This window comes from Neoarius graeffei, chromosome 13 (genome assembly GCF_027579695.1).
Source record: "Neoarius graeffei isolate fNeoGra1 chromosome 13, fNeoGra1.pri, whole genome shotgun sequence".
In the NCBI taxonomy this organism is placed as follows: Eukaryota; Metazoa; Chordata; class Actinopteri; order Siluriformes; family Ariidae; genus Neoarius; species Neoarius graeffei.
Genome location: NC_083581.1, coordinates 1,836,065 through 1,857,276, shown reverse-complemented (window position 1 = coordinate 1,857,276; position 21,212 = coordinate 1,836,065). Strand labels below are relative to the sequence as shown.

The 21,212-nt window shown below is 40.9% G+C and overlaps 1 protein-coding gene across 3 annotated transcripts in view; it reads right to left on the bottom strand.

The window, feature by feature from the left end:
• syn2a (synapsin IIa) overlaps window positions 1-21,212 on the bottom strand; it is a 61,528-nt gene that overhangs the window by 204 nt on the left and 40,112 nt on the right. The window contains exons 2-11 of one of the 3 annotated variants that reach the window (XM_060937097.1): window positions 17,428-17,485; window positions 17,251-17,342; window positions 13,996-14,152; window positions 12,714-12,803; window positions 12,491-12,553; window positions 10,895-11,037; window positions 10,723-10,797; window positions 10,511-10,613; window positions 9,382-9,471; window positions 3,203-3,217 (exon numbers count right to left, since the gene is read on the bottom strand). In XM_060937097.1, coding sequence (XP_060793080.1) covers window positions 3,203-3,217; window positions 9,382-9,471; window positions 10,511-10,613; window positions 10,723-10,797; window positions 10,895-11,037; window positions 12,491-12,553; window positions 12,714-12,803; window positions 13,996-14,152; window positions 17,251-17,342; window positions 17,428-17,485 — 886 coding nt within the window. Of the gene's footprint in view, window positions 1-3,202; window positions 3,218-8,750; window positions 8,903-9,333; window positions 9,472-10,510; window positions 10,614-10,722; window positions 10,798-10,894; window positions 11,038-12,490; window positions 12,554-12,713; window positions 12,804-13,995; window positions 14,153-17,250; window positions 17,343-17,427; window positions 17,486-21,212 lie in introns of those variants that run through there. The other 2 variants (XM_060937095.1, XM_060937096.1) reach the window with 2 other exon arrangements.

Here is a 21,212-nt window from a genome sequence, read left to right as displayed (position 1 = left end):
GATCTTCAGTCATGTAGTGACTGATTTAATCTCACTCTGATAAACTGCACAATTTATGAATAATCAAGTTTCTCACCGGGCGGCACGGTGGTGTAGTGGTTAGCGCTGTCGCCTCACAGCAAGAAGGTCCGGGTTCGAGCCCCGTGGCCGGCGAGGGCCTTTCTGTGTGGAGTTTGCATGTTCTCCCCGTGTCCGCGTGGGTTTCCTCCGGGTGCTCCGGTTTCCCCCACAGTCCAAAGACATGCAGGTTAGGTTAACTGGTGACTCTAAATTGAGCGTAGGTGTGAATGTGAGTGTGAATGGTTGTCTGTGTCTATGTGTCAGCCCTGTGATGACCTGGCGACTTGTCCAGGGTGAACCCCGCCTTTCACCCGTAGTCAGCTGGGATAGGATCCAGCTCGCCTGCGACCCTGTAGAACAGGATAAAGCGGCTACAGATAATGAGATGAGATCACTTCTCTCACACAGGTAGACGTTTAAAAGTGTGTGTGTGTGTGTGTTACAGTAACTACTGAGTGATGTGAAGCTGAGTTACTGTTATCATCCTGAAGTTGATTATTTTCCTCTAACTGCACATCCGCAAGTGTTTTATTCCTCTTACACTGCAGCAAATTATCAACAATTACATTTTTTTAATTTTTTGAAAAGCATCATCCTGTTATCTGTTGATTGTCCCAGATGTTACAGCAGCGATAAACAGTCGTTCCCTCACCAGTCTCTTTCTCTCTCTCTTAAAGTTAATGAGAGAACTTTATAATGAGCAGCTTGTTCCATTGTGTTCCTGAGAACCTGTACAGAAGTGTAAACTCCTCTGTCCTTAAACTCACGGCTTCACCTCTGACTGATCCACAGCGCTCACACTGGAGACTCCTTACAGACAATAACACCAAGGGCATTAATATAAACCTGCACTACTGTCAGAGCTGCTGTTAAAGAGAATTAATCAACACCTTCTGACCAGTCAGGGTCCAGAACTCCGCACGGTGTGGTGTAATATAATGTGAATCTCAGTGTCTGACTGTAAGGGAATGACCGCGTGCCGTTTTTCTCTCTTCACCGTGGAGATGCTGAGTGTCCGGGTCATGGCTGAGTTCTGGAATCCTCAGCGGAAGTGCTGGAAGAGAACTCGGGTTCTGATGCAAATGTCACATCGAAAATGTTTCTCATCATTTTGTCCAGTCTGAGCTGACCGAGTCCAAAACTCCTGTTCCAGGCGTCGGCCTTCTTTCCGTCTGAACACATCTGTAATCCGAGTGAACATCTGGGAATCCGGCTGAATGAAGGAGTGAATGATTCACAGACTTCTGGGTTTTAATAGTACAAATGGAATTTGATGATCTCAAAGATCTGATCTTTTTCAGCCATTAACCTGCGGTGAGGTTCAGGCTCGGCGTCCAGATGTTTTACAGACACCACGTGATCCATCGAAAGACTCTGAGCTGGAAGGAAACCTCATGTATAATATGAGGGGAAAACAAAGTGCATTTATTATTTAGAAATGTATAATCTCTGATAATCATTTCCATCTTATTAAAGTGTGTGTGTGTGTGTGTGTGTGTGTGTGCGCGCTCACACTCCCACACTTCCCTTTTTACAACCCCAATTCCAAAAAAGTTGGGACACTGTGTAAAACATAACAGAATGTGAAGATTTGAAAGACATGGAAAACCTACATTTCATTGAAAATAGTATAAAGACAATATATTAAATGTTGAAACTGAGAAATGTTGTTGTTTCTTGCAAAATATATGCTTATTTTGAATTTGATGTCAGCAACATATTTCAAAAAAGTTGGGACGGGGCGACAAAAGACTGACAAAATTGTATAATGCTAAAAAAAACCTAATTTGGTTAACTGGCAACAGGTCAGTAAGATGATTGGGTATAAAAAGAGCATCTCAGAGAGACTCAGTCTCTCAGAAGTAAAGATGGGGCGGGGTTCACCGCTCTGTGAAAGGCTGTGTGGGAAAACAGTGCAACAATTTAACGTTCCTCAATGTAAAACTGCAAAGAATTTGTGGATCACATCATCTATGGTCCATAATGTCATTAAAAGATTCAGAGAATCTGGAGAAATCTCTGTATGCAAGAGACAAGGCTGAAAACTGACATTGGATGCCTGTGGTCTTCAGGCCCTCAGGAGACACTGCATTAAAAGCAGACACGTGTCTGTAGTGGAAATCACTGTATGGGCTCAGGAACACTTCAGAAAACCATCGTCTGTGAAAACACTTTATTACTGCATCCACAAACGCAAGTCAAACCCAGATATAAACAATATCCAGAAACCCCGCCCCCTTCTCTGGACCCGAGCTCTTTTACGATGGACTGAGGCGAAGTGGAAAACTGTCCCGAGGTCTGACGAATCAAAAGTAGAAATTCTTTTTAGAAATCCTAGACATCATGTCCTCCAGGCTAAAGAGGAGAGGGACCATCCGGCTTGTTATCAGTGCACAGCTCAAAAGCATTCAGCATCTGTGATGGTATGAGGGGGCGTTAGGGCACATGGCATGGGGAGCTTGTACATCTGGGAAGGCATCATTAATGTTGAATGATATAAACACGTTTCAGAGCAACATGCTGCCATCCAGACTAAATCTTTTTTGGGGAAGTCCTTCCTTCTTTCAGCAAGACAACGCCAAACCGCTTTCTGCACATATTAAAACTGCATGACTCCATCGGAAAAGAGTCCAGGTGCTAAACTGGCCTGCTGCAGTTCAGACCTGTCTCCCATTTAAAACATTTGGCACAATATGAAGTGCAAAATACGACAAAGGAGACTCCAAACTGGAGCAACTGAAACTGTATATCAGGCAAGAATGGGACAACGTTTCTCTTTCAAAACTACAGCAGTTGGTCTCCTCAGTTCCCAAACATTTACAGTGTTGATAAAAGTAGAGGTGATGCAACACAGTGGTAAACACGCCCCTGTCCCAATTTTTTTGAAATGTGTTGCTGGTATTAAATTCAAAATGAGTGTATATTTTTCAAAAAACAAATAACATTTCTCAGTTCCAACATCTGATATGTTGTATTTGTACTATTTTCAGTGAAATAAAGGACTTCCATGATTTGCAAATTATTGCATTCTGTTTTTATTTACAGCTTACACAACGTCCCAACTTTTTTGGAATTGGGGTTGTACTTTCTCAGAAAATCTCTCATCAGCATGTTTCTCGTTTCCACTGCACTATAAAAACACAGACCTCACTGCTGACTTCTCTTTGGGGATTTTTTTTTTTATTTTCCTGTCGGTGCTGACGGACTGTAGAACAGTTACTGCTTTCATAAATACAAAAGAACAAAACCCAGTTTGAGATCAGCATTTTTCCCATTCTGATGTTTGAACATTAACTGAAGCTCTTGATTTGTATCTGCGTGATTTAACGCATCACGCTGCTGTCGTGGGATCGGCTGATTCAACAACTGCAGAAAACCGCTGCAGGTGGATTTGGGGTGTTCCTAATAAAGTGTCTGGTGAGTGTACATTTAACAGTTATTCCCCAAAATTGAGTCGTACATGAGCTGATGGGTGACGAGGTGCGTAGCACCCAGAGTGAGTGGAATAACTGTTTTATTCTCTCCACATTCACTGGATTTTGAGAAACGGAGCATTTTTATTTTTTGCAAATTCGATAAATAAAAACTTTATACAAAATGTTCAAGAAAATTATTTCTGCTAAGAATGTAAACAAACCGGCGAAATGACCAGAGAAATTTGTGAAAAATGCGATAATAATTCATGAAAAATATTTTTTAAAAGATACATTTTTACCATCAAATAGTTTCATTCCATATTTTGTTGCTTTGTTTTTTTTGTATTTTTTGTGGTTTTGTTTTCGAGTAGAGTTTTTATTTCATCCTCGGTTGGTTCAGTAACAGTTTTTCTCTACTCATGGTATATGAGCTGATATCCTAGCAGTAGAGTAGCCAATCAGAGCATGCGATTGCTCATATCCAGTGAATGTGGAGAGAATAAATATTTATTTTATTAAAATTATGCTGAACCTCAGTCCCTTCGTGGCTGTGCTAGTTTTTGATTAGCTCATAAACTTGAACATACTGACCATTAAAGTTTAAACTCAAACTATAACAGAACCCAAAGTTCTTTCCCGATTTCCATTTAAACAAAAAACATCATAACTTTTTTTTCTAACATATATTCATTTACATCTTTAGAGGACTCTCTTTACGATTCCTAAAAATGACAAGTCAATATTTTTTCCTGTGGCTCGACTCCCAGGTCTGTTTCTTTATTAATCAAATCCAGTCTAATTTGTGTTGATCTTTTGTACAAAGATTTATGAAGATGTTTCCTTTGTAAAGTTCACTGTGCCATTTTCAGACTGATTTTGCTTTCTTACAAGAACACTGAAAGGGAAAAATACATAAACGTGGGATAAATTAGTGACAAATTAGATTTTTGTCGAAACACGACCAACACTGATATCTTAGGAAACGATCTTGAATGTCGTCAGATGCATCTACTGTAATAAGATTTCCATAAAGTACAGTATGAGATTATCAGAACTATTTCTCGACATTTTTAAAACTAATTTCCAGCTTCTCATCCTATTCACAAATAATTTTGTTTATTTTTTAGGAATAAACGCTTAAAGCTGTACTGCCTTTCAGATTTTTCAAGTGTGGGTCATAAAAAGAATTTTCCCGACACCCAATTATTTTTGTTTAGTGACTGAAAGCTACTGAATTCGAATCACAGACTTCCAAATTTATTTGGATTTAAAAAAAAAAAAACAATTAGTGACTTTAGAGTCACGTGGCCCTAAATTCTCCGCTATTTTTTCCTGCTTCCCCATGACCCAATACAAGATACTACATCATGCATCACGTGGTGGGCTTTCCCTGTTCACGCAAGGCATTGTGGGATACAAATTTGAAACAGGAGAGAAAAATGGAGGACGTGAGTGTGCGAATGAAACGTGAAAGAGCGACTACAGTAACGGAAAGAAAGCGAGAAGAAAAGACGTTATGTTCTATACGAAGGAAAGGAAACGCAGGACCAAACTAATAAATATGGGTGCTCAGCGAGCACCTCGGTGTGATCAGCTGTTCGTTTAGCGACAGAATGATGGAACTGTCAGTGCACGCTCAAAGGGAAACCTGTAGATGGCAGTAATGCAACACTGTGGATGCCAGCTGCTGTAAAACCCAAAAGAAGAAGAAGAAGGTAAACCTGCGCATGCGCACACGGACTTCCTCTGTCTGCTTGACTGCGCCAAGCGAGCGATTTCATGCACATTATTTGCTTTAATCCCCTCAAATTAAATAACTTCCCAGCCACAGAATGGCCTGATATTTTGTGAGATATTACAGAAATAAACAGATATCACAATCACCACATTTCAGACGCAACTAAATTTCACCGATTTTATGAAATCGAAAGGCCGTACAGCTTTTAAACTTAGTGAAAAAATCAGCTTGACTGACTAAACCTATTTCAAACTTTAAATTAAAATTACCAAATGATGTCGAGAAATAGGTTTAATATTTATATTTATAATACAGTAATCTGATCCTATGTGCATGTGATAAGATTCAAGATATTTTACTTGATATGATTTAATCAGTAAACCTTGTTTCAATGTGTAAATAGTGTTAGTTGTTAGTTTTGCATCATGTGTATTGACTGTAAGTAAAGAAAACACTGAGACGGATCAGATTTATATTGCAATGTGACCTTTATTGCCTGTGAGAAAGGAAGCTCTTACATTACAAACGCACTGATATTTGATTTGGGATTTTTTTTTCAGACTGTTGTAACGGATTTAAAGTTCTTTCTCAGAAGGTAAGATGTAAAGTGATGTTTCTTTACACCGTCATTAATCTGCTCTCAAAATCTCAATTCAACAAACAATGAAAAATGATCAGACTCGTCTAAAGATTCACTTCAACTTGACCTTGATCCTTAGAGTGTAATATGATACTATATTATAATAAATCCATATATTTTATATTTATAGCTGAAAATAGTAGCACAGCTTTGTGGATGTGTTTCTGGAGTCACACGAGTACATTACACACTCACAACAAAATCAAACAACTGATTAGAGATAGAAATATACACTTTCAGTCAAATACTGAATACTGTCATGCGCTATATTTATCACAACAGTACTAATATATATATATATATATATATATATATATATATATATATATATATATAAAATGTTTTAAAGAAGACATTATATATAACATCTGTATTAGTATTAAACCAAAGACACGAATGTTAATATCTTGCTGAAGCTCGCTGTTGAAGTTCATTAACAGACATTTACAGTGTTATTGTCAACATCAACACACACATGTTCATGTTACAGCACGTTAATTTCCAATCTCTCATGCATCACTGCAACTCCTGCGCTCTGGATTCACAGAAAAGAAAAGAGCAAAGATACACTACATCGATCCACAGGGCCGAGTCCCAAATACAGGCTTTTAGCTCTACAGTCATTAATCTGGCTGTGATTATTAACACAGACGTAAATATAAATATATTAATAGACACAGAGATATATTGCACTTATTGTTTGGTGAAATAAGGCAGAAATGTAAAGAATGGCAGTAACGCAAACCTTCAGCACCTGCGAGCTCTCATCAGTCACACTCGCTCGCACGAGCGCCGTCGCCTCCTGATCATATGGCTTACGACATCACCGTCCGTGTCGAGTTCGACACAAATCATCGAATCATTTCACAGATTCTGTTTGGAGTTTGATCGCAGCTCTACAGCACGGCGTCGAAACTTCAGTGCAATCAGCCAAAAATCTGCCAGAATCCAAGCTGCCGTGAAAATAAATCCCACTAATTATTCAGTAATATTTTAATAGATAATACACGGGGAAAGTGTAAAATCTTTGGTCTATTTTTAATTTCTATTTAGAAAACTAAATCCTACTACAAACTGTCCAACAAGCGAGTGATGCACTGAAACTCTGTCCACGGATTACTTCTGACCAAAATTAAGAACAAATTGTTTTCAGGCATAACGAAACACAGCTAAATTCAAAAAAGACAAAAACATTCAGGTAAAAATGTCTTCATGGAACAATTACATAGTATGAAAAAGGTGGTCTCTGTTATATTAAGTTTCCATTTTATCTAAAATCTTTTTCATCAAGTAGAACGCAAAAAGTGTTTTTCACACAAAAACCCAGCCAACTCGACGTGAACTCAGAGAGCGCCGACCTCCGCCAAGGACAACAGTCGAATTTTATATGCAATGTAAATCTGTAACCACACCCACTTTCTATGTCTGAATCAATTTCCAGAGCGATTTGAATTTTGTTCCTACATGTGTATCCCAGAGTTTTACTGAGACCCGTGAATGTGAGCTCTGATATTGAGTTATCGCATTTCTACACTGGTTATGTTTTTGCGCTGTTGAACAAACTTCCATCTACTGGATTTTAAGACGGATGACATTGTTGAGCTCAAACTTCCACCCTGGACGAATGTCGTATCCGGGAAATCATCGCTATCTTCAGCGAAGTGAAAAATTCCGCGGCTCGGATCGGCTCCATCGAGTTTCACTCAAATCGGGTCAGTAGGTTTTTCTGCGATCCTGCTTACAGGCAGACAAACAAATGGCACTGAAAATAAAACCTCCTTGGCAGAGACAATAATTGCAATCAAATAATAAATTCAAATAAAATTAAATGCAGCGTTAGAAAACCGCAAACATTTCTTTATACAACTGTCACATCGTAACGAAAAAGTTAAACACTAAAACTAATACTTTATTGAAATGTCTTTTTTTTATTATTATTTTATAATTCTTTATTACAAGTTAATATAAAGTAAATACAGAGTAAATATATAATTATTGGAATTTATTCAACATGAAATAATAATAATAATAAAAGTGGGGTTTTATTGTTATTGACTTGCACACGGAATTATTATTTTTGTTTTGTTTTTTTGGTCCAGTGTTTTGTTTAATTTCAATTTCGGTGCATCACTATAATAAACTTCTAAAACTCTCATGTTTTTCCTAAATAGTCTGCTGCCATGTGCGTAATATTTAATCATAACCGTCTGTCATTTTAGAGACGTTTTTAAACTTTAAAATGGTAGAAAAACCCAGAGTTGGTTCTGTTTAATGACTCAGTGGGTAAATAAAAATCTGACTTTATTATAAATCTACAATAATGATCCACTGATGTGAAACGACTGATAAACTCCAGCTGATGACGTCACTCACACAGCCACAGCATCACCCATGTGTTCCACTGAGCTGAAATGTGAATTTTACAAAAAGCTTCTCGACTCCCAACAAGTGCTCATGCAAAACTAAAGTGAGGAACTCATCTCTCTTCACGCTTACACTGAACACAGAGTCGTGACGAGTCTAAACACCGATCCAGACAAAACGAGGAGAAGAAAAATGAAAATGATGGTAATTAGGGCAGGAGAAAAGCAACACTGAGCTCGGAGTTAATGATCTGCTTGTTATAAACACCACGTTATTAATTACAGACAGCCCTGAACTTAACGACCGCTTCACACACAAATAACAAGCGACCAGCACAAGCGCACAACTAAAGCGACACACTGATACTGCATAGGGGATAAAACACAACCAGGTCTCTCTCACACACACACACACACACACACACACACACACACACACACACACACAGTCTCATCTCATTTCAATCTGCTGATCTGTGTGAAGATCTCAGCCCCAGGCCAGGTGGCCATCTCTCTCTCTCTCTCTCTCTCTCTCTCTCTCTCTCTCTCTCTCTCAGTTGGCCTGGACCGGTTTGGGTCCCACTGCGACTCCATTACAGTCCAGAATGTACTGTAAACAGCCTTGAGGAGCTTTCTGAGACGGCGTCTTCTTCCCGTCCGGCCCTGTGTCCTTCTGAGCGACGTTCTGAAACAGTAACGGAGGGAAAGAATCAGCGACTCCAACACACTGGTACTCCCAGCTCACAATGACGTGAATATAGTTTGTGTATTTAATATAAATATTATACATAACTACAGATATACAGCACCAGTCAAAAGTTTGTACACCCCTACTCTAGTCATTGAGAGGTTTCTGTATTGTGATTATTCTCGACAAAACTGAAGACATTAGAATGATGAAATAACATCTGGAACATGTGGTAAATAAAACAATGTGTTCAAAAACAAAATATGTTTGGTTTTTTAGATTCTTCAGCGCATCCAGCGTTTCCCTTGATGAAGCTTTACACACTATTGGCATTATCTTAACCAGCTTCATGAGGGAGTCACGAATCCAATCACTTGGAGTAAAGTGTGTGTGTGTGTGTGTGTGTGTGTGTGTGTGTGTGTGTGTACCTGTGAAGGCTGGATGGTGGTGGGTCTCTTCGGGTTTTGAGACATGACCTGGTTCATCCTGGTTATAACCACATCTGCAATGAGCTGCCGGTCTTCAGCCTGATGATCTCCAACCAGAGGCATGGACGAGCCGACCACCTGAACCACAACACGGCTTCTGTTATTTATTATTTTTCCACAAACACGAGCTCAGAGAAGGTTAGCCATGAGCGATGAGTGTCACTGTGATTGACAGCAGAGTGAATAAAGCCGTCCCACCCACACAGACGGGGGATTAATCCTATACTCCAGGGCTCCAGGCCACAGACGGCTGGGATGCCAGTAGAAGGTTCTCAAATCATAGTTTTCTGTTGCACAACTCAGGAACATGATTACATTTTTAACATCTTTCTAAAGCATGAATAATTATAGTAAGATAATGACAGTATTAGCAATGGAAGAAGCTGTAACCTGGAGTCACAATAAAAAGATTTTTTTTTCTTTTGGCCAAAGTAAAATTTAACTTCAGAGGAATTTTACTCATCAGTTGCTCCAGTAACACAAAACTAAGTTCAGCTGCAAATTAAACAAGTACAAGAAAAAAAAAGCAAAATAATTATACTTGAATAATTTTACAAATAATAGAACAGCAACTTGCGCATCACCATCCAGATCGATCATCACATCTCTCACAATTTTACACAGTGATTAAAAATATTGACTGAATAAAAGAACAAATAAATTAATAATAATAATAATAATAATAATAATAATAATAATAAAAGACCAATAAATAAAATAAAATAAAAAGAAGGGAAAGAATAATCATTTAAAAAAAATTCCCTAACCACTTGTTTTCAGGAGTGTGTTTATTCCTGTATTTAATTGTGGCCGATTCAGAAAACCCATTCCTACAGTTACAAGCGAATGAAGAAACCCAGATTTATGAATATGCTAATTAGAAAATGGCCCCAAGCCTTCAGGTCCCACCCCCTTCCCCTCAGTGTACAAATAATTTGCATACTGGAACATGATTGGAGAAATTTACAGCAGTGACAAATTTCACACTGACATTCTGCACATTTAAATTCAGTAATCTGTGTAATAAAGTTTCAGGTGACTGTAATAAACAATAAACAGAAAATAATCAGGTAATAAAGAGGTAATAAAAGCAGATTTAGTGCAGTGGTAAACATACCTCAGTGATGTAATCTTTTCCATCTTTACCATTAATGGCTTTAACTGCACAGATATCCAAACCCCCAAAAAGCTCACTGCACGTATCCACCCACAGCTTATACCTACACACACACACACACACACACCATGTAATACTCATTCACACTGTACTAACAATTTTAAAAATTAGACTGAATTTAATTTATGTTAAACAGGAAGTGATGGCGTTACCTGTCCGTCATGGCCACCTGCTCCAGCATGGCTGTTCCTGTGTTGGACTTCCAGTTTCCTGAGATGGAGGTTCTCCTAAAACACAGCCACCGAAATGAAATAAAATGAGTTCATCTTTATCTGAAATAAAATAAAATAACGGGGATATGTTCACTGTGACTGCTGTGCTTACATGTAGGCTTTGTAGTCGTTTCCGATTTTCTGGATCCTGATGTCGTACTTGGAGTCGATGAAGGGCTCGGACGTGCTGTAGGTCTGTGTGAGGGCCACCACGCTCGCGATGTCCTGGAACTTTGAGTGATTGTCAACTTTCACCTGCACACAGGCGTTAAAAACATAAAAATAACACTTTCTGTGACAAAACTGATATTATCGACATGTACTCCACAATTATCAGCACATTAATTCATTAATTATTTAATTTCACTAGTTATTTAGTTGGTTAGGAAAAGTGTTCTGTTTATCAAAAATAAATGATGGGCAGAATTTACTGTATCAAATACATTTTACCCAAAAATTATTTGCATGTTTTTACTCAAACAGTTACAAATATATTTGATTTTTTTCCTCTAGCAAAATACTTAATAATTTATAAATAATATATATCACATTATTTTGCAAGTCAATATTTTTTCCAAAAACAAAGGAAAAACAGTCACCCGTTGTAAGAAATATTTGGCAAGTGTTCACTTTTGGAACAAATAAATTATTCTCAGTCTCCAGAAACTCTGTGAGAGCATTATATAGTTATTTATTCTCTCCACATTCACTGGATATGAGCAATCGCATGCTCTGATTGGCTATTCTACTACTAGGATATCAGCTCATATACCATGAGTAGAGAAAAACAAAATGGTGGCGCGTGTTACTGAACCAACCGAGGATGAAATAAAAACTCTACTCGAAAACAAAACCACAAAAAAGCAACAAAATATGGAATAAAAGTATTTGATGGTAAGAACGCCTCTTTTTTATTTTTCAAAAATTATCACATTTTTCACAAATCACTCCTGCCGTTTCACCGGTTTGTTTACATTCTAAGTGGAAATTATTTTGTCTGGCGTTTTGTATAAAGTTTTTATTTATCAAATTTGCAAAAAATAAAAATGTTCTGTTTCTCAAAATCCAGTAAATGTGGAGAGAATTAAACAGTTATTCCACTCAATCTCGGTGCTACGTGCCTCATCAGCTATCAGCTCATGTATGACTCGATCTCAGGGAATAACTGTTCATTATATATATGATTAAAAGCTCTAGACTGTCCTTATAATATGTTTAAACTCATAATATTGTACACGTTCATTTTATATGTTAATTTTTGCTTATTTTCTTGAAGGGTGCCAATAATTCTGGAGTTGACTGTATGTACACTCATGTATCTGGTTGTCCATTAAAGGTTCTATATGGAACAGCATGGCTTCCTGTCAGAAAGGTTTGGCAGTAGATCTCTTTTTAAGAAGCTACACTGTTAGTTTATTTTGTTAACCCTTAAAGAACCTTTATGTTCTCTCTGTGTGTGTGTGTGTGTGTGTGCGTGTGTGTGTGTGTGTGTGTGTGTGTGTGTGGTACAAACTCCAAATTATTGCTCATTATTTTCTTCTTAATACTAAGAACCTTTGGGTAACTCTGGGCTGAAATCCTCCGACGGGTCTAACGGAACATTTTGTTTCCAGGTTCTACATTTTCTTCTGAGAAACACCCAAAGGACCCTGACAGGTTCTCCCTGTTCTCAGAGCGTGTGTATTTCAGAGGTTGAGGTGGCACATACCTTACCCACCCCGGAGTGGGCGTGTCCAATTTTCACCACCACAGGGAAGGTTGGCATGGTTACCTAGAGAATATCAAAATAAAAGTATGACTTACTGATTTTTTTCCCTTTTGGTGTCACTGCGCTGAGGTTCAGTTAATAATCTGCACCTCACTGAGACTCCTGTAGGTGTCTATAAAAAAATCTATGAATGTATAAGTAAGTAAATAAATAAACCTCTCACCATCTCTTTGTAGTTTGCGTAGTAGGTTTGTTCAATCAGCGGAAATTTTTCAGCTCCCAGTTTCCTGTGTGTGCCAATCAGCTGAGCAAACTGCGGACCGCAAATAAAACACAGCCGTCACACAAATCACTACACAATCATCATCTCTCATTTGACTCGGCTTCTGTTCAAAAATAAAATAAAACGATTAAAACTCTTTTATTCATATTTTAATAAAGCAGTGTGTAAATGTTTCTGAAGTAAAATTCCCACCAGATTTACAAGCATTCGGGTAAATGAGATTCTGTTGGTCTCTGGTGATAAACATCAGTAATTAGCAAGCGCCTTCACAGCGTTGACATTTAGCCACAAAACTCTGAAAATGACAAAATTGGTGAAAGAGCGCCTCCTAAGGACGGTGTGCAGTAAATCTTCCAGTTACGCAGCTCAGCCATTGTAGCACGTAGGCTACCATAGACACACACTAACTCCTCCTCCTTTTATAGGGTGCCATTACTTTTGTCCTGATTGACCAGCTTTGTTTTGGAATTGATTAATATGGCGTGACAGACTGTCGTAGTTGCGCGGTGGAATAGTGTTCACGCTATCGTCTGGTGATTGTGAGTTTAAATCCTAACAATGCCACGGCCGGGAGTCAAAGAGGGCAAAATCAGTCCTGCTGTCTGGGTGGGAGGGGCATCGCTCTCTCTCTCTCTCTCTCTCTCTCTCTCTCTCTTTCCTGTCAATCACAGTGACACTAGCCAATCATGAGCATCTTTGAGTTCATGTATGTGGAAGAGGGCAGATAGCACGTTCCTCTGAGTGTGTTCCGTGGCCCTGTGATGCAGCAGGAGCGGCAGTTTGAAAATCGGGGGGAAAAAATTTCCTCTCTCCGCATGTCTCCGAGTGTTTTATTCCACTTACGCCACAGCAACTTACCACTGAGTGCCATTTCTGTTTCTTAAAAGGACAAGTAATTTTTTATGTGATTAAAATAAGTTAGTTCCTGTTCGCTCTGAAGTTATAGCAGCTATAAACAGTCGTTTGCTCATCAGCATCTCTTTTCTCTCTCTTGACGTTAATAAGACAAAATTAAAATCCCGCGGTTCATCATGTTACCAAACTGCTCTGTCCTGAAGAGTCAGAAAACGTAAACTGACAGCTTCACCTCTGACTGTTTCACAGCGCTGACACTGGAGACTCCTTCCAGAAACATTACACACACACACACACACACACATTTCTCCTCATAGAGAACTTCACCCCATCAGTGATATCCGCGTGGTTTTGTAAAGCGACTCACCGCCCACGGTTTATCGCACATGTTGTAGATGGACTGGAGAGAGTTGATGCTGGAGACTCCTGCGTACTGTAGACCGATGATCAGGTTCCGGAAATCAGAATTCTCTGTCATGCTGAAGGCGTGTTGGCGAATGAGGACAAAGTCAGGCTTGAAAGACCTGAGGAGTAACGCAGACGTTTAGAACAAAACATTCACAGAAATTTTGGTGCCTATCAGTCAAAGTGAAGGAGACGTGGCCTCTGCGTCTTATTATCAGTGAAGGGGGCGTGGCCTCTGTGTATCAGTGAAGGAGACGTGGCCTCTGCGTCTTATTATCAGTGAAGGGGCCGTGGCCTCTGTGTATCAGTGAAGGAGACGTGGCCTCTGCGTCTTATTATCAGTGAAGGGGGCGTGGCCTCTGTGTATCAGTGAAGGAGACGTGGCCTCTGCGTCTTATTATCAGTGAAGGGGCGTGGCCTCTGTGTATCAGTGAAGGAGACGTGGCCTCTGTGTATCAGTGAAGGGGGTGTGGCCTCTGTGTATCAGTGAAGGAGACGTGGCCTCTGCGTCTTATTATCAGTGAAGGGGCCGTGGCCTCTGTGTATCAGTGAAGGAGACGTGGCCTCTGCGTCTTATTATCAGTGAAGGGGGCGTGGCCTCTGTGTATCAGTGAAGGAGACGTGGCCTCTGCGTCTTATTATCAGTGAAGGGGCGTGGCCTCTGTGTATCAGTGAAGGAGACGTGGCCTCTGTGTATCAGTGAAGGGGGCGTGGCCTCTGTGTATCAGTGAAGGAGACGTGGCCTCTGCGTCTTATCATCAGTGAAGGGGGCGTGGCCTCTGTGTATCAGTGAAGGAGACGTGGCCTCTGTGTATCAGTGAAGGGGGCGTGGCCTCTGTGTATCAGTGAAGGAGACGTGGCCTCTGCGTCTTATTATCAGTGAAGGGGGTGTGGCCTCTGTGTATCAGTGAAGGGGGCGTGGCCTCTGTGTATCAGTGAAGGAGACTTGGCCTCTGCGTCTTATTATCAGTGAAGGAGGCGTGGCCTCTGCGTATCAGTGAAGGAGACGTGGCCTCTGCGTCTTATTATCAGTGAAGGGGGCGTGGCCTCTGTGTATCAGTGCAGGAGACGTGGCCTCTGCGTCTTATTATCAGTGAAGGGGGCGTGGCCTCTGTGTATCAGTGCAGGAGACGTGGCCTCTGCGTCTTATTATCAGTGAAGGGGGCGTGGCCTCTGTGTATCAGTGAAAGAGGCGTGGTCTCTGTATAGCAGTGAAGGAGTGTGGCCTCTATTTCTTAGTATCAGTGAAGGAGGCATGGCCTCTCTGTATCAGTGAAGGAGGCGTGGCCTTTGTATTTGCATCTTCTAACTGAGATGTGCTTTTGTGTTTAATATTTGCTCTAATCTCATCTCATCTCATCTCATTATCTCTAGCCGCTTTATCCTTCTACAGGGTCGCAGGCGAGCTGGATCCTATCCCAGCTGACTACGGGCGAAAGGCGGGGTTCACCCTGGACAAGTCGCCAGGTCATCACAGGGCTGACACATAGACACAGACAACCATTCACACTCACATTCACACCTACGCTCAATTTAGAGTCACCAGTTAACCTAACCTGCATGTCTTTGGACTGTGGGGGAAACCGGAGCACCCGGAGGAAACCCACGCGGACACGGGGAGAACATGCAAACTCCACACAGAAAGGCCCTCGCCGGCCCCGGGGCTCGAACCCAGACCTTCTTGCTGTGAGGCGACAGCGCTAACCACTACACCACCGTGCCGCCCATTTGCTCTAATATTTAAATTATTTATTATAATAAATAATTTGCTTGACAGGTGAAATGAAAGTTGACACTGGAGACAGGACTATACCAGTGTCTGCAGTACAGGCTACAGCCCTTAATTCTCTCTCCTCCAGGGGGCGCTGTATCATAGCTGCCCTGCGCTCTGAGCTCAACCTTCTCACCAGCTGGGATTCGTGCAGAACACTTCTTCTTCTGCTAATTACAATGCTGGACTGCTCCCAACCATCTGTGTGTGCATGTGGGTGTGGGTGTGGGTATGTGTGTGTGTGTGTGCGTGTGTGTGTGTGGGCGATGTGATGTGTTTTTTTTTTCTTCCATCCATTAAAGCAACACAATTATCCTGCAGCAGACATACAGGCAGTGGGCTGATTGCAGACTACACACACACACACACACATCGTGTTTCAGCTGAACTCACACCAATGCAGTGAGACATTGTAAGATATTTATTTACACATTATTTAAATTTGGCCCCCGAATCCAACTGAAGCTACAAATCAGTCACACGATTTATTTATTTTTTTTAAATATTTCAACAGCAAAGAATGTATTAGATCTCAAACACGCAGTGTTCATTCTTGAGGTCTTTTACTCCTCTATGTGTTGTGTTTATCAGGCTGTGGTCAGTAGGTAAGATACAGAAACAGTCAATAGTTTGTGCACCCCTACTCTACTCATTCAGAGGTGTTTCTGTATTGTGATGATTCTCTACAAAACTGAAGACATCAATGCTGTGAAATAACATCTGGAACGTATCTGGAATTGTGTGGTAAACAAAAATGTGTTTAAAAAAAGTGTTTGATATTTGAGATTCTTCAGTGTATCCAGCGTTTCCCTCGATGACTCTTTATACACTATCATCATTCTCTTACCCAGCTTCATGAGGGAGTCACCTGGAACGCTTTTCAATTCACAGCTGTGTCTCGTCAAAAGGTCATTAGTGGACGAGTTTCTCACCTTCTTAATGCGTTTGAGATCAAACAGTAAATAATAAAAATACTCTCTAAAAATAGCCCTATAACACAACTGTAGTAATCTATATTATGTCAAGAACTGAACAACTAAGTAAAGAGAAACGACATCCATCATCACTTTAAGACAAGAAGTGACTTAATTCATAAAAATAAAGAAAAACACTGAATTAGAAGGCGTGTGCTGTGTATATTATTAAATTACACTTTTTTAGGAAGTTTTCTGCATTGTTTTTTATTTTTATTTTGTAACACTAATTAGGGGATTTAGGAAGATAAAACAAATCTGAAAGTCAAATTTTATTTTATGTGTTGTAAAGGAACAAACAATAGTGTCGTTGCACAATTTGGTGAAAACTGAACTAGAACCACAAGCACTATTGTAGTTTTAGAATCTTCAGTGAGAACACACTTTATTTAACTTCTGAATAAATAATTATGCATAAATGGATTAAATTATTTATGCGTTAAATAATGCATCTGTGCGTCTGTAGACTCACCGCACCACCTTCGTCCCGTTCCTGAGGACCTGCATGGCCACGTTGCAGATCCCGTTCACCTGAGACACCACACTGATGTCATGAAACTCAGCCTAGAATAAAGAAATTAATTCATACAGCATATTAATCATAAATCCTAATAAATAAAGGATAAACATCACTTTATTTCAAACTGACCTGCTCCACCCGGATCTCATAATCTCCCTGCAGCTTTTTTCCTCGGAACACTTTGGCCCTGTGGAGCACACCGACGCGGCACGTTAATGTAGTGAGTAATGATTGTAGTTATAATGTAGAATTGCACTCATGTGGTTTTACAGAGAGGTTTATTAGAGTTAAGCCCATCTGACTGGAATATTAAACACAGTGTGATGAAACATGCCTCCTGAAAGAAAAAAATCATGGGCTCTGCAAATTAAACTGTGTGAACTGTAACCACGGGTTAACACCAGACACATCCTTACAGACGTGTTAAATAAACAAATGTCCACTAACAGAAATATTCACCATGTCACTGATTTAAAAAAAAAAACAAAAAAAACTCTATGTGGAGTGTCCACACGAGCTGTTACTATAGAAACTAACATATTCGGATCAGAATCCAGAATTAATTACAGGTGCACATTATATACAAGATGAAAGTATTAAAACAGATAAAGATTTGTAAAAATTCTTTAAAAAATTCAGAAATTCAGCTATCAGGATTTCATTCAATATTTTAGGAAAAATCTGCATTTTAAGGAAGTGAATATTCTGAGGTCAGAGTAAAAGCGAAGCCACTAATATTCAAACCTTTTTGTTTTTACCTTTTCCTTGGAACGAAACAAAACATTTTATGATTCAGTTAATGATGTGTAAATACAACAATAAAACTGAAGTGAGTTTTTAAAAAATGTTAAAAAGAAAGGTAAAAATCTATCTTGAAAACATCACCAGGAAAAGTGCAAGAACACAGCAGGAAAAATATCATTTATTCTGAAAATGAAAACTCTATTACTGATACATCATTTTTTAAATTAAATCAAGAGGTGTAACTTCATTATGTTTGATATTTTTGCAGTGGATATGTTACTGCTTCTTCTCACTGCATTCCTTCTACATTCAGACAGATGGGACTGATGGACTGAGGGACTGATGGACTGAGGGACTGATGGACTGAGGGACTGATGGATTGATGGACTGAGGGACTGATGAACTGATGGACAGAGGAACTGAGGGACTGATGGAATGAGGGACTGATGGACTGAGGGACTGATGGACAGAGGAACTGATGGACTGAGGGACTGAGGTACTGATGGACTGAGGGATTGATGGACTGAGGGACTGATGGACTAATGAAGTGATGGACTGAGGAACTGATGGACTGAGGAACTGATGGACTAATGGATTGAGGGACTGATGGACTGAGGTACTGATGGACTGAAGGATTGATGGACTGAGGGACTGATGGACTAATGAACTGATGGACTGAGGAACTGATGGACTGAGGGACTAATGGACTAATGGATTGATGGACTGATGGACTGAGGAACTGATGGACAGATGGACTGAAGGACTGATGGACTGAGGAACTGATGGACTGATGGATTGAGGGACTGATGGACTGAGGGACTGATGGACTGATGGAATGAGGGACTGATGGACTGATTAACTGAGGGACTGATTGACTAATGGACTAAGGGACTGATGGACTAATGGACTGAGGGACTGATGGACTGAGGGACTGATGGACTAATGTACTGATGGACTGAGGAACTGATGGACTGATGGACTAATGGATCGAGGGGCTGATGGACTGAGGGGTTGATGGACTGATGGACTGAGGGACTGATGGACTAATGGATTGAGGGACTGATGGACTAATGGGTTGAGGGACTGATGGACTGAGGGACTGATGGACTAATGGACTGAGGGATTGAGGGACTGATGGACTGATGGACTGAGGGACTGATGGACTGATGGGCTGGTGGACTGAGGAACTGATGGACTGATGGACGAATGGACTGAGGGACTGATGGGCTGGTGGATTGAGGAACTGATGGACTGATGGACGGATGGACTGATTGCCAAATAGACTGAGGGACTGATGGACAAATGGATTGAGGGACTGATGGACAAATGGATTGAGGGACTGATGGACTAATGGAATGATGGACTGATGGACTGAGGGACTGATGGAGTGAGGGACTGATGGACTAATGGATTGAGTGACTGATGGACTAATGGAATGATGGACTGAGGGACTGATGGAGTGAGGGACTGATGGACTAATAGATTGAAGGACTGATGGACTAATGAACTGAGGGACTGATGGACTAATGGATTGAGGGATTAATGGACTGAGGGACTGATGGACTAATGGAATGAGGGACTGATGGACAGGGACTGAGGGACTGATTGACTAATGGACTGAGCGGCTGATGGACTAATGGACTGAGGGACTGATTGACTAATGGACTGAGGGACTGATGGACAAATGGATTGAGGGACTGATGGACTGAGGGACTGATGGACTAATGGATTGAGGGACTGATGGACTAATGGACTGATGGACTGAGGGACTGATGGAATGAGGGACTGATGGACTAATGGATTGAGGGACTGATGGACTAATGAACTGAGGGACTGATGGACTGAGGGACTGATGGACTAATGGCTTGAGGGACTGAGGGATTAATGGACTGAGGGACTGATGGACTAATGGAATGAGGGACTGATGGACAGGGACTGAGGGACTGATTGACTAATGGACTGAGGGGCTGATGGACTAATGGACTGATGGATTGAGGGAATGATGGACTGAGAGACTGACGGACTGAGGGACTGATGGACTGATGGACTAATGGATTGAGGGACTGATGGACTGAGGGATGGATGGACGAATGAACTGAGGGACTGATGGACTGAGGAACTGATGGACTGAGGGACTGATGGACTAATGGCTTGAGGGACTGAAGGACTGAAAGACTGAGGGACTGATTGGCTAATGGACTGAGGGACTGATGGACTAATGGACTGATGGATTGAGGGAATGATGGACTGAGAGACTGATGCACTGAGGGACTGATGGACTAATGAACTGAGGGACTGATGGAATAATGAACTGAGGGACTGATGGACTGAGGGACTGATGGACAAATGAACTGAGGGGCTGATGGACTGAGGGACTGATGGATTGAGGGATTAATGGACTGAGGGACTGATGGACTGAGGGACTGATGGACTGAGGGAACGAGGGACTGATGGACTAATGGACTGATGGATTGAGGGAATGATGGACTGAGAAACTGATGGACTGATGGACTAGTGGACTGATGGACTGAGGGACTGATGGACTAATGGATTGAGGGACTGATGGACTGAGGGACTGATGGACTAATGGATTGAGGGACTGATGGACTGAGGGACTGATGGACTAATGAACTGAGGGACTGAGGGACTGATGGACTAATGGATTGAGCGACTGATGGACTGATGAACTGATGGACTAATGAACTGAGGGACTGATGGACTGAGGGACTGATGGACTGATGGATTAATGGACAGGGACTGATGGACTGATGGACTAATGGAACGAGGGACTGGGGGACTGATAGACTGAGGGACTGATTGACTAATGGACTGAGGGACTGATGGACTAATGGACTGATGGTTTGAGGGAATGATGGACTGAGAGACTGATGGACTGAAGGACTGATGGACTAAAGGACTGAGGGACTGATGGACTAATGGATTGAGGGACTGATGGACTGATGGACTAATGAACTGAGGGACTGATCGATTGAGAGACTGATGGATTAATGGACTGAGGGACTGATGGACTGAGGGACTGATGTACTGATGAACTGAGGGACTGATGGACTGAGGGACTGATGGACTGAGGGACTGATGGATTAATGGACTGATGGACTGAGGGACTCAGGGACTGATGGACTAATGAACTGAGGGACTGATGGACTGAG